General features: G+C 41.4%; 1 protein-coding gene across 3 annotated transcripts in view; it reads right to left on the bottom strand.

The window, feature by feature from the left end:
* Window positions 1–14,406, bottom strand: part of LOC141052533 (uncharacterized) — a 169,753-nt gene that overhangs the window by 75,672 nt on the left and 79,675 nt on the right. For all 3 annotated transcript variants that reach the window (XM_073549787.1, XM_073549786.1, XM_073549788.1), the window contains 4 exons: window positions 12,935–12,979; window positions 9,576–9,620; window positions 6,219–6,263; window positions 2,861–2,896 (listed from right to left, as the gene is read on the bottom strand). In XM_073549787.1, coding sequence (XP_073405888.1) covers window positions 2,861–2,896; window positions 6,219–6,263; window positions 9,576–9,620; window positions 12,935–12,979 — 171 coding nt within the window. The remainder of the gene's footprint in view (window positions 1–2,860; window positions 2,897–6,218; window positions 6,264–9,575; window positions 9,621–12,934; window positions 12,980–14,406) is intronic.

Below are 14,406 nucleotides of genomic sequence, written 5' to 3'. Positions count from 1 at the left end.
GTAATGGGGATTGGGGATGAGGCCAGCTGTGATTGGTCAAAATTCACAGCTGGCATCAAGCCCTGGTGTTAGTAATGGAGAGGTGAATATTAATTGTATCACTTAATATTGAGCATAATTAAGTAAGCTGACACCCCCCTACTTATCTTTGAACCTCCCCACAGCCCCTTATATACAGCATGAGCCTCACACATACTACTACATATGTGGCAAGAGCCGCACACAGCCTCCCTATATACGGCATGAGCCCCACACAGTCTCCCTTTATATGGCATGAGCCCCACACAGCCTCCCCATGTACAGGATGAGCCCCATACAGCCTCCCCATGTACAGAATGAGTCCCACACAGCCTCCCCATGTACAGCATGAGCCCCGCACAGCCTCCCCATGTACAGCATGAACCCCACACAGCCTCCCCATGTACAGCATGAGCCCCACACAGCCTCGCCATGTACAGCATGAGCCCTACATAGCTTCCCCATGTAGTACATGAGCCCCAGTTTTCCCATATACTACATGAGGCCCCACACAGCCTCCTCATAAACTGCATGAGCCCCACAGAGCCTTCTTATATACAGCATGAGCCCCACAGTCTCTCCACATACTGAATGAGGCCCCACACAGCCTCCCCATATACTGATTGAGCCCCACACAGCCTCCCCATATATTGCATGACAGTATACAGCCTTCCCATAGCCTCCTCATGTGCAGCATGTCACCCCCATAGCCTCCCCATGTGTAGTATGATACCCCCATAGCCTCACCATGTACAGCATGTCAACCCAATAGCCTCCCCATGTGCAGCATGCTACCCCAATAGTCTTACCATGTGCAGCACGATACCCCCATAGCCTCCCCATGTGCAGCATGACACCCCCATAGCCTCCCCGGGTGCAGCATGACATCCCCATAGCCTCCCCATGTGCTGATTGTCACCCTCATCGAATCCCCATGTTCACCCCATAGAATCCCCATGTTCACCCCCATAGAATCTCCATGTTCACTCCCATAGAATCTCCATGTTTACTCCCATAGAATCCCCATGTTCACCCCCATAGAATCCCCATGTTCACCCCCATAGAATCCCCATGTTCACCCCATGGAATCCCCATGTTCACCCCCATAGAATCCCCATCTTCACCCCCATAGAATCCCCATCTTCACCCCCATAAAATCACCATGTTCACCCCATAGATTCCCTATGTTCACCCACATAGAATCCCTATTTTCACCCCCATATTCATAAAAATGAAAAAAAAACTACATACTCACCTTGGTCCCGCTCCCAGGCGCATGCTTCTGCTGCTGACTCTCCGGCGGTACACAGCTGACGCGATGACATGATGTCATCGCTTCAACTGTTTCACACGCTGATTGGTGGAGGAAGTAGCCGAAGGCCACTCCTCCACCAATGCTGACTGCGGGAACCAGCAAGCGAGTGGGCGGGCACGGAGTGGTTCACGGACCTCAGGTTTTCAGCCCCACGGCTGTCTCGATACGCGGGCCGGACTGAGAAAGCAAGAGGGCCGGATGTGGCCCACGGGCTGCACTTTGCCCAGATCTGTATTAGAGGAATTTAACATGTAATTGCTTTTATATTGCACTGAATATTGCAGAGTATTATTGCTTTACCAAGCAAGCCATTAGTAACACAAAGAACCCGAGTACTTAGAGCTCTTTCACACATCCTGATATTTCTGGTACTGGAAAACTTGGATATTGTTGCATTATGGTGGAGAAAAAGTGTAGAAAAAAATGTAAGGATTAGACTCATCCATAGTCAGCCATAGAGAATTATGAGCTTTCTATCACAATTTGGTGGTATTTAACAGTACAAAAAAGTGTTTGAAAATTTTTCTTGTTTGTTCACATTTCTTACCCATACACTATTCCATGTTCTGGGGTACATTTTTGTGATATATAGCACTCAATAAAACAGTTAAAAACTTTGCCGAGTTACATTTCTCAGCTATATAGTACGTATATTACGTGCTCTTGGGTACATTTCATTGGTATATAACCTTCAAAAAAAGGTTCAAAATTTTATCTAAATTATAATGCTCACCCATAGACTATTCCGTGGTCTAGAGTACATTTAGTTCGTATATAACCCTCAAAATAGTATTAAAAATTTATCAGAATTATATTGCTCATCCATAGGGTATTACATCTTCTAGGGTACATTTCATTGCTATATAAGACTCACAAATACCTGTTCAAAATGTATCAATATCATATTACTCACCCATAGAGTATTCCGTGGTCTGGAATACATTTCGTTGGTATGTAACCCTCAAAATAGTGTTAAAAAATGTATTGGTATCACAGACAATTCAGCATTTGTCCCATGTATTTGAGCATTTTTACTGCCCCCCCCAGACTTCTTTATAGAGTCGACAGAAAAATCTTTCCCATTGACTTCCATTATACTCGTTATTCGAAACAAGCATGCGAGTATTAGTAATTGATCGGTTAGAGCAACGAGCACCTGAGCATTTTAGTGCTCGCTCATCTCTAATAACTGTACGTTATTAGTTGGGAACCCCTTCCAGACCATGACGTATAGGTGTGTCAACTGCTGTGAAAGGTGTTAAAAGAGGACTGCCCGTTGGGAAGCATAACACACCTTTTGGTGTGTAATCATACTTGCTCAGTTAGCAATATACATCTTAATAGAGAAGCAGCCTGTGTTTGTCATTGAATTAATAAAAAAACACTGCATTAAAAAAGGTACAAATGATACATCGAAACTATGACTGAAAGATGCCATAAAATTCTATCTGTATGTTGCTCTTATGACCAATATGTGCTATTAGATTAGCATACAATAACATCTAAAAATATTTTTCACAAACTTACTATGAGTAGGTTTCTCTCTTGGGCTAGCAGTTGTTTCTTTGTGACCAAGCATTAGAAATGTAAAAAAAGAAAACAGATTAAAATTACATTTTAAGGAAAGTCCCCATGGCACAGAATGATGAAAATCAGAGTGGCCATCTTGAATTCTAAGCATCACCAACTGCTTAAATTCTAATAGTAGCTCATTGTCTAGGTTACTGACCACCCTGCAGGCTCAGAGTGGCCAATTACCTAGGTAAGCAGATCGTGTCACTAGCAGGTTTTATGCTTTAAGGCCTTCTTAGGCAGCTCATTGTAGCTGGCCACATCACTGGATCCAAATAGGTTTATGCCCCCTGTTCTTCTACTATGCTGTACAGGCAAGGTTACCTGTCCTAAGAATCTAGGAAACACTAAGTTTGAACCAGTGGTTCAACCATGCCATCAATTCAAACTGTAATTCTTCATGAGTGCACCACCCTCTGTAAGCAATGCATGCCGGAAGAAAATTAGTTGAGAAACCCTATTAAGGGTATGTTCACGCTAAGCTTTTTTTGCAGGTTTTGAAGCAAAAATTGAGCAAAATATCACACAGGCGGATCGTGGACTCACTGCACCAAAGGCCGGGCTTACCCTGGAGAAAAATGGCTAAGGGACTACATGTTTTTTTCTAGAGCTCCTGATGATGGAGTTAGGCTTAAGCTACACGTAGCTGTTAGGTATCACTCCAAGGTCCTCAGTAAAGTGGCTGCTGACCTCAAGAGTCAGGTTCGCAATCACGAACACAAACTCGCAGTCACTGGTGGGACAGGATCATGGTACTGGCTGAGACACTAGATAGGGCGGACACCGCTACAGGTTGGGTACCACTGGAATGTTTTCAGACAGATTCAAGTACTGCTGGAGCGGTTTCAGGTTCAGGTACCGCCGGGGCAGTTTCATGTTCAGGACTCAGGATCAGGTTCAGACAGGATGATTATAGCAATACAAAATATGTTCAGGTAAAGACTAGGTGGGTTCAGGGTTCAAGTACTAGATGCCTCACAGCTAATGGATGGGGACTAATCTAGAGTGTGATCGCTACCCCTTTAAAAGCAGCGAGCACACACACTAAGCACGATGGCTGGAGACATGCGAGCCTTGCACAGGCCCTGAGAGTAGGGAGCCATGGCAAGACAGGGACATTCCGCCAAGCGGCGTTGGCAGTGAGTGTGTCAGCGTCCCTGACAAGAGGAGGGAAACGAACCATGCAGGGACACCGGCATTTGCATTATGCAAAAACTTTTCAGACCCTCTTCAAAAACTCATAACTCCACAAAAATTCTGCTCCAACAAGTCAACAATAAGACTCAGTGTGCACATAATTTTAATGTTCAACCCCTTCATCCCCTGAGACTGTTTTCACCTTCCTGACCAGGCCAAATTTCACAATGCCAACCTGTGTCACTTTATGATGTAATAGCTCTGGAATGCTTCAACATATCACAGTGATTCTGAGATTTTTCATGATAAGATATTTTGAGGGGTTTATTTGATACCAAAATGTGCTACATAAATTAGCATTCAATAACATTTTAAAAATAATTTTCACAAACTTGCTGTCAGTAGGTTTCTCACTAAAGCTATCACTGGTTTCTTTGTGAACTAGCATTAGAAATGTAAAAAAAAAAGAAAACAGATTAAAATTACATTTTAACGAGAGTCCCCATTTTACTAACTGGTGAGAATCAGAGTGGCCATCCTGAATTCGAGGCATCAGCCACAGCTTAAATTCTGATAATAGCTCATTGCCTATGATACCAAACACCCTGCAGACTCAGAGTGGTGATTACCTAGGTAAGCAGATCGTGATACTAGCAGGTTTTGTGCTTTAAAACCTGCTTGCAGCTCATTATAGCTGGCCACATCACTGGATCCAAATCGCTCTATTCCCCTTGTTCTTCTACCCTGCTGCACAGGCACAGCTACCCGTGCTAGGAATCTAGGAAAACAGTAAGTTTGGATCAGCGGTGAAACCATGCTATTGATCCAAACTGTAAATCTTCAGGAATGCACCACCCTCTGAAAGCAGTGCATTCTTGAAGAAAAGAAGTTGAGAAAACCTGCAAAGCTTTTATGACTGTATAACTACAACTACACTTTCAAAATATTTTCATTCAAAATTTTATTATGGTTTCAAAGACTCATACAGTTTAACTTGGATATTGTTGCATTATGGTGGAGAAAAAGTGTAGAAAAAAATTTAAGGATTAGACTCATCCATAGTCATCCATAGAGTATTATGTGCTTTCTATCACAGTTTGGTGGTATTTAACAGTACAAAAAAGTGTTTGAAAATTTTTCTTGTTTGTTCACATTTCTTACCCATACACTATTCCATGTTCTGGGGTACATTTTTGTGATATATAGCACTCAAAAAAACAGCTAAAAACTTTGCTGAGTTACATTTCTCAGCTATATAGTACGTATATTACGTGCTCTTGGGTACATTTCATTGGTATATAACCTTCAAAAAAAGGTTCAAAATTTTATCTGTATTATAATGCTCACCCATAGACTATTCCGTGGTGTAGAGTACATTTAGTTCGTATATAACCCTCAAAATAGTATTCAAAATTTATCAGAATTATATTGCTCATCCATAGGGTATTACATCTTCTAGGGTATATTTCATTGCTAGTTGCTATATTGCTAGTTGCTATATAAGACTCAAAAATACCTGCTCAAAATGTTTCAATATCATATTACTCACCCATAGAGTATTCCGTGGTCTGGAATACATTTCGTTGGTATGTAACCCTCAAAATAGTGTTAAAAATGTATTGGTATCATATTGCTCACCCACAGACAATTCAGAATTTGTCCCATCCATTTGAACATTTTTACTGCCCCCCCCAGACTTCTTTATAGGGTCGACAGAAAAAATCTTTCCATTGACTTCCATTATACTCGTTATTCGAAACAAGCATGCGAGTATTAGTAATTGATCGGTTAGATCAACGAGCACCTGAGCATTTTAGTGCTCGCTCATCTCTAGTAACTGTACGTCATTAGTTTGGAACCCCTTCCAGACCATGACGTATAGGTGCGTCAACTGCTGTGAAAGGTGTTAAAAGAGGACTGCCCGTTCGGAAGCATAACACACCTTTTGGTGTATAATCATACTTGCTCAGTCAGCAATATACATCTTAATAGAGAAGCAGCCTGTGTTTGTCATTGAATTAATAAAAAAATCACTGCATTAAAAAAGGTACAAATGATACATCGAAATTATGACTGAAAGATGCCATAAAATTCTATCTGTATGTTGCTCTTATGACCAAAATGTGCTAGTAGATTAGCATACAATAACATCTAAAAATATTTTTCACTAACTTACTATCAGTAGGTTTCTCTCTTGGGCTAGCAGTTGTTTCTTTGTGACCTAGCATTAGAAATGTAAAAAAAGAAAACAGATTAAAATTACATTTTAAGGAAAGTCCCCATGGCACAGAATGATGAAAATCAGAGTGGCCATCTTGAATTCAAAGCATCACCAACTGCTTAAATTCTAATAGTAGCTCATTGCCTAGGTTACTGACCACCCTGCAGGCTCAGAGTGGCCAATTACCTAGGTAAGCAGATCGTGTCACTAGCAGGTTTTATGCTTTAAGGCCTGCTTAGGCGGCTCATTGTAGCTGGCCACGTCACTGGATCCAAATAGCTTTATGCCCCCTGTTCTTCTACTATGCTGTACAGGCAAGGTTACCTGTGCTAGGAATCTAGGAAAACAGTAAGTTTGAACCAGTGGTGCAACCATGCCATCAATTCAAACTGTAAATCTTCAGGAGTGCACCACCCTCTGAAAGCAATGCACGCCTGAAGAAAATTAGCTGAGAAACCCTATTAAGGGTATGTTCAGGCTAAGCTTTTTTTGCAGGTTTTGAAGCAGAAATTGAGCAAAATATCACACAGGCGGATCGTGGACCCGCTGCACCACAGCTGGGCTTACCCTGGAGAAAAATGGCTAAGGGACTACATGTTTTTTTCTAGAGCTCCTGATGATGGAGTTAGGCTTAAGCTACACGTAGCTGTTAGGTATCACTCCAAGGTCCTCAGTAAAGTGGCTGCTGATCTCAAGAGTCAGGTTCGCAATCACGAACACAAACTCGCAGTCACTGGTGGGACAGGATCATGGTACTGGCTGAGACACTAGATAGGGCGGACACCGCTACAGGTTGGGTACCACTGGAATGTTTTCAGACAGATTCAAGTACTGCTGGAGCGGTTTCAGGTTCAGGTACCGCCGGGGCAGTTTCATGTTCAGGACTCAGGATCAGGTTCAGACAGGATGATTATAGCAATACAAAATATGTTCAGGAAAGACTAGGTGGGTTCAGGGTTCAAGTACTAGATGCCTCACAGCTAATGGATGGGGACTAATCTAGAGTGTGATCACTACCCCTTTAAAAGCAGCGAGCACACACACTAAGCACGATGGCTGGAGACATGCGAGCCTTGCACAGGCCCTGAGAGTAGGGAGCCATGGCAAGACAGGGACATTCCACCGAGTGGCCGTGGCAGTGAGTGTGTCAGCGTCCCTGACAAGAGGAGGGAAACGAACCATGCAGGGACACCGGCATTTGCATTATGCAAAAACTTTTCAGACCCTCTTCAAAAACTCATAACTCCACAAAAATTCTGCTCCAACAAGTCAACAATAAGACTCAGTGTGCACATAATTTTAATGTTCAACCCCTTCATCCCCTGAGACTGTTTTCACCTTCCTGACCAGGCCAAATTTCACAATGCCAACCTGTGTCACTTTATGATGTAATAGCTCTGGAATGCTTCAACATATCACAGTGATTCTGAGATTTTTCATGATAAGATATTTTGAGGGGTTTATTTGATACCAAAATGTGCTACATAAATTAGCATTCAATAATATTTTAAAAATAATTTTCACAAACTTGCTGTCAGTAGGTTTCTCACTAAAGCTATCACTGGTTTCTTTGTGAACTAGCATTAGAAATGTAAAAAAAAAAGAAAACAGATTAAAATTACATTTTAACGAGAGTCCCCATTTTACAAACTGGTGAGAATCAGAGTGGCCATCCTGAATTCGAGGCATCAGCCACAGCTTAAATTCTGATAATAGCTCATTGCCTATGATACCGAACACCCTGCAGACTCAGAGTGGTGATTACCTAGGTAAGCAGATCGTGATACTAGCAGGTTTTGTGCTTTAAAACCTGCTTGCAGCTCATTATAGCTGGCCACATCACTGGATCCAAATCGCTCTATTCCCCCTGTTCTTCTACCCTGCTGCACAGGCACAGCTACCCGTGCTAGGAATCTAGGAAAACAGTAAGTTTGGATCAGCGGTGAAATCATGCTATTGATCCAAACTGTAAATCTTCAGGAATGCACCACCCTCTGAAAGCAGTGCATTCTTGAAGAAAAGAAGTTGAGAAAACCTGCAAAGCTTTTATGACTGTATAACTACAACTACACTTTCAAAATATTTTCATTCAAAATTTTATTATGGTTTCAAAGACTCATACAGTTTAACTTGGATATTGTTGCATTATGGTGGAGAAAAAGTGTAGAAAAAAATTTAAGGATTAGACTCATCCATAGTCATCCATAGAGTATTATGTGCTTTCTATCACAGTTTGGTGGTATTTAACAGTACAAAAAAGTGTTTGAAAATTTTTCTTGTTTGTTCACATTTCTTACCCATACACTATTCCATGTTCTGGGGTACATTTTTGTGATATATAGCACTCAAAAAAACAGCTAAAAACTTTGCTGAGTTACATTTCTCAGCTATATAGTACGTATATTACGTGCTCTTGGGTACATTTCATTGGTATATAACCTTCAAAAAAAGGTTCAAAATTTTATCTGTATTATAATGCTCACCCATAGACTATTCCGTGGTGTAGAGTACATTTAGTTCGTATATAACCCTCAAAATAGTATTCAAAATTTATCAGAATTATATTGCTCATCCATAGGGTATTACATCTTCTAGGGTATATTTCATTGCTAGTTGCTATATTGCTAGTTGCTATATAAGACTCAAAAATACCTGCTCAAAATGTTTCAATATCATATTACTCACCCATAGAATATTCCGTGGTCTGGAATACATTTCGTTGGTATGTAACCCTCAAAATAGTGTTAAAAATGTATTGGTATCATATTGCTCACCCACAGACAATTCAGAATTTGTCCCATCCATTTGAACATTTTTACTGCCCCCCCCAGACTTCTTTATAGGGTCGACAGAAAAAATCTTTCCATTGACTTCCATTATACTCGTTATTCGAAACAAGCATGCGAGTATTAGTAATTGATCGGTTAGATCAACGAGCACCTGAGCATTTTAGTGCGCGCTCATCTCTAGTAACTGTACGTCATTAGTTGGGAACCCCTTCCAGACCATGACGTATAGGTGCGTCAACTGCTGTGAAAGGTGTTAAAAGAGGACTGCCCGTTCGGAAGCATAACACACCTTTTGGTGTATAATCATACTTGCTCAGTCAGCAATATACATCTTAATAGAGAAGCAGCCTGTGTTTGTCATTGAATTAATAAAAAAATCACTGCATTAAAAAAGGTACAAATGATACATCGAAATTATGACTGAAAGATGCCATAAAATTCTATCTGTATGTTGCTCTTATGACCAAAATGTGCTAGTAGATTAGCATACAATAACATCTAAAAATATTTTTCACTAACTTACTATCAGTAGGTTTCTCTCTTGGGCTAGCAGTTGTTTCTTTGTGACCTAGCATTAGAAATGTAAAAAAAGAAAACAGATTAAAATTACATTTTAAGGAAAGTCCCCATGGCACAGAATGATGAAAATCAGAGTGGCCATCTTGAATTCAAAGCATCACCAACTGCTTAAATTCTAATAGTAGCTCATTGCCTAGGTTACTGACCACCCTGCAGGCTCAGAGTGGCCAATTACCTAGGTAAGCAGATCGTGTCACTAGCAGGTTTTATGCTTTAAGGCCTGCTTAGGCGGCTCATTGTAGCTGGCCACGTCACTGGATCCAAATAGCTTTATGCCCCCTGTTCTTCTACTATGCTGTACAGGCAAGGTTACCTGTGCTAGGAATCTAGGAAAACAGTAAGTTTGAACCAGTGGTGCAACCATGCCATCAATTCAAACTGTAAATCTTCAGGAGTGCACCACCCTCTGAAAGCAATGCACGCCTGAAGAAAATTAGCTGAGAAACCCTATTAAGGGTATGTTCAGGCTAAGCTTTTTTTGCAGGTTTTGAAGCAGAAATTGAGCAAAATATCACACAGGCGGATCGTGGACCCGCTGCACCACAGGCTGGGCTTACCCTGGAGAAAAATGGCTAAGGGACTACATGTTTTTTTCTAGAGCTCCTGATGATGGAGTTAGGCTTAAGCTACACGTAGCTGTTAGGTATCACTCCAAGGTCCTCAGTAAAGTGGCTGCTGATCTCAAGAGTCAGGTTCGCAATCACGAACACAAACTCGCAGTCACCGGTGGGACAGGATCATGGTACTGGCTGAGACACTAGATAGGGCGGACACCGCTACAGGTTGGGTACCACTGGAATGTTTTCAGACAGATTCAAGTACTGCTGGAGCGGTTTCAGGTTCAGGTACCGCCGGGGCAGTTTCATGTTCAGGACTCAGGATCAGGTTCAGACAGGATGATTATAGCAATACAAAATATGTTCTGGTAAAGACTAGGTGGGTTCAGGGTTCAAGTACTAGATGCCTCACAGCTAATGGATGGGGACTAATCTAGAGTGTGATCGCTACCCCTTTAAAAGCAGCGAGCACACACACTAAGCACGATGGCTGGAGACATGCGAGCCTTGCACAGGCCCTGAGAGTAGGGAGCCATGGCAAGACAGGGACATTCCGCCGAGCGGCCGTGGCAGTGAGTGTGTCAGCGTCCCTGACAAGAGGAGGGAAACGAACCATGCAGGGACACCGGCATTTGCATTATGCAAAAACTTTTCAGACCCTCTTCAAAAACTCATAACTCCACAAAAATTCTGCTCCAACAAGTCAACAATAAGACTCAGTGTGCACATAATTTTAATGTTCAACCCCTTCATCCCCTGAGACTGTTTTCACCTTCCTGACCAGGCCAAATTTCACAATGCCAACCTGTGTCACTTTATGATGTAATAGCTCTGGAATGCTTCAACATATCACAGTGATTCTGAGATTTTTCATGATAAGATATTTTGAGGGGTTTATTTGATACCAAAATGTGCTACATAAATTAGCATTCAATAACATTTTAAAAATAATTTTCACAAACTTGCTGTCAGTAGGTTTCTCACTAAAGCTATCACTGGTTTCTTTGTGAACTAGCATTAGAAATGTAAAAAAAAAAGAAAACAGATTAAAATTACATTTTAACGAGAGTCCCCATTTTACTAACTGGTGAGAATCAGAGTGGCCATCCTGAATTCGAGGCATCAGCCACAGCTTAAATTCTGATAATAGCTCATTGCCTATGATACCAAACACCCTGCAGACTCAGAGTGGTGATTACCTAGGTAAGCAGATCGTGATACTAGCAGGTTTTGTGCTTTAAAACCTGCTGGCAGCTCATTATAGCTGGCCACATCACTGGATCCAAATCGCTCTATTCCCCTTGTTCTTCTACCCTGCTGCACAGGCACAGCTACCCGTGCTAGGAATCTAGGAAAACAGTAAGTTTGGATCAGCGGTGAAACCATGCTATTGATCCAAACTGTAAATCTTCAGGAATGCACCACCCTCTGAAAGCAGTGCATTCTTGAAGAAAAGAAGTTGAGAAAACCTGCAAAGCTTTTATGACTGTATAACTACAACTACACTTTCAAAATATTTTCATTCAAAATTTTATTATGGTTTCAAAGACTCATACAGTTTAACTTGGATATTGTTGCATTATGGTGGAGAAAAAGTGTAGAAAAAAATTTAAGGATTAGACTCATCCATAGTCATCCATAGAGTATTATGTGCTTTCTATCACAGTTTGGTGGTATTTAACAGTACAAAAAAGTGTTTGAAAATTTTTCTTGTTTGTTCACATTTCTTACCCATACACTATTCCATGTTCTGGGGTACATTTTTGTGATATATAGCACCCAAAAAAACAGCTAAAAACTTTGCTGAGTTACATTTCTCAGCTATATAGTACGTATATTACGTGCTCTTGGGTACATTTCATTGGTATATAACCTTCAAAAAAAGGTTCAAAATTTTATCTGTATTATAATGCTCACCCATAGACTATTCCGTGGTGTAGAGTACATTTAGTTCGTATATAACCCTCAAAATAGTATTCAAAATTTATCAGAATTATATTGCTCATCCATAGGGTATTACATCTTCTAGGGTATATTTCATTGCTAGTTGCTATATTGCTAGTTGCTATATAAGACTCAAAAATACCTGCTCAAAATGTTTCAATATCATATTACTCACCCATAGAGTATTCCGTGGTCTGGAATACATTTCGTTGGTATGTAACCCTCAAAATAGTGTTAAAAATGTATTGGTATCATATTGCTCACCCACAGACAATTCAGAATTTGTCCCATCCATTTGAACATTTTTACTGCCCCCCCCAGACTTCTTTATAGGGTCGACAGAAAAAATCTTTCCATTGACTTCCATTATACTCGTTATTCGAAACAAGCATGCGAGTATTAGTAATTGATCGAATAGATCAACGAGCACCAGAGCATTTTAGTGCTCGCTCATCTCTAGTAACTGTACGTCATTAGTTGGGAACCCCTTCCAGACCATGACGTATAGGTGCGTCAACTGCTGTGAAAGGTGTTAAAAGAGGACTGCCCGTTCGGAAGCATAACACACCTTTTGGTGTATAATCATACTTGCTCAGTCAGCAATATACATCTTAATAGAGAAGCAGCCTGTGTTTGTCATTGAATTAATAAAAAAATCACTGCATTAAAAAAGGTACAAATGATACATCGAAATTATGACTGAAAGATGCCATAAAATTCTATCTGTATGTTGCTCTTATGACCAAAATGTGCTAGTAGATTAGCATACAATAACATCTAAAAATATTTTTCACTAACTTACTATCAGTAGGTTTCTCTCTTGGGCTAGCAGTTGTTTCTTTGTGACCTAGCATTAGAAATGTAAAAAAAGAAAACAGATTAAAATTACATTTTAAGGAAAGTCCCCATGGCACAGAATGATGAAAATCAGAGTGGCCATCTTGAATTCAAAGCATCACCAACTGCTTAAATTCTAATAGTAGCTCATTGCCTAGGTTACTGACCACCCTGCAGGCTCAGAGTGGCCAATTACCTAGGTAAGCAGATCGTGTCACTAGCAGGTTTTATGCTTTAAGGCCTGCTTAGGCGGCTCATTGTAGCTGGCCACGTCACTGGATCCAAATAGCTTTATGCCCCCTGTTCTTCTACTATGCTGTACAGGCAAGGTTACCTGTGCTAGGAATCTAGGAAAACAGTAAGTTTGAACCAGTGGTGCAACCATGCCATCAATTCAAACTGTAAATCTTCAGGAGTGCACCACCCTCTGAAAGCAATGCACGCCTAAAGAAAATTAGCTGAGAAACCCTATTAAGGGTATGTTCAGGCTAAGCTTTTTTTGCAGGTTTTGAAGCAGAAATTGAGCAAAATATCACACAGGCGGATCGTGGACCCGCTGCACCACAGCTGGGCTTACCCTGGAGAAAAATGGCTAAGGGACTACATGTTTTTTTCTAGAGCTCCTGATGATGGAGTTAGGCTTAAGCTACACGTAGCTGTTAGGTATCACTCCAAGGTCCTCAGTAAAGTGGCTGCTGACCTCAAGAGTCAGGTTCGCAATCACGAACACAAACTCGCAGTCACTGGTGGGACAGGATCATGGTACTGGCTGAGACACTAGATAGGGCGGACACCGCTACAGGTTGGGTACCACTGGAATGTTTTCAGACAGATTCAAGTACTGCTGGAGCGGTTTCAGGTTCAGGTACCGCCGGGGCAGTTTCATGTTCAGGACTCAGGATCAGGTTCAGACAGGATGATTATAGCAATACAAAATATGTTCAGGAAAGACTAGGTGGGTTCAGGGTTCAAGTACTAGATGCCTCACAGCTAATGGATGGGGACTAATCTAGAGTGTGATCACTACCCCTTTAAAAGCAGCGAGCACACACACTAAGCACGATGGCTGGAGACATGCGAGCCTTGCACAGGCCCTGAGAGTAGGGAGCCATGGCAAGACAGGGACATTCCACCGAGTGGCCGTGGCAGTGAGTGTGTCAGCGTCCCTGACAAGAGGAGGGAAACGAACCATGCAGGGACACCGGCATTTGCATTATGCAAAAACTTTTCAGACCCTCTTCAAAAACTCATAACTCCACAAAAATTCTGCTCCAACAAGTCAACAATAAGACTCAGTGTGCACATAATTTTAATGTTCAACCCCTTCATCCCCTGAGACTGTTTTCACCTTCCTGACCAGGCCAAATTTCACAATGCCAACCTGTGTCACTTTATGATGTAATAGCTCTGGAATGCTTCAACATATCACAGTGATTC

Source organism: Dendrobates tinctorius, unplaced genomic scaffold (assembly GCF_039654945.1).
Source record: "Dendrobates tinctorius isolate UK_male_01 unplaced genomic scaffold, ASM3965494v1 ptg000161l, whole genome shotgun sequence".
NCBI classification, from domain to species: Eukaryota; Metazoa; Chordata; class Amphibia; order Anura; family Dendrobatidae; genus Dendrobates; species Dendrobates tinctorius.
This window is presented reverse-complemented; position numbering and strand designations above follow the sequence as displayed.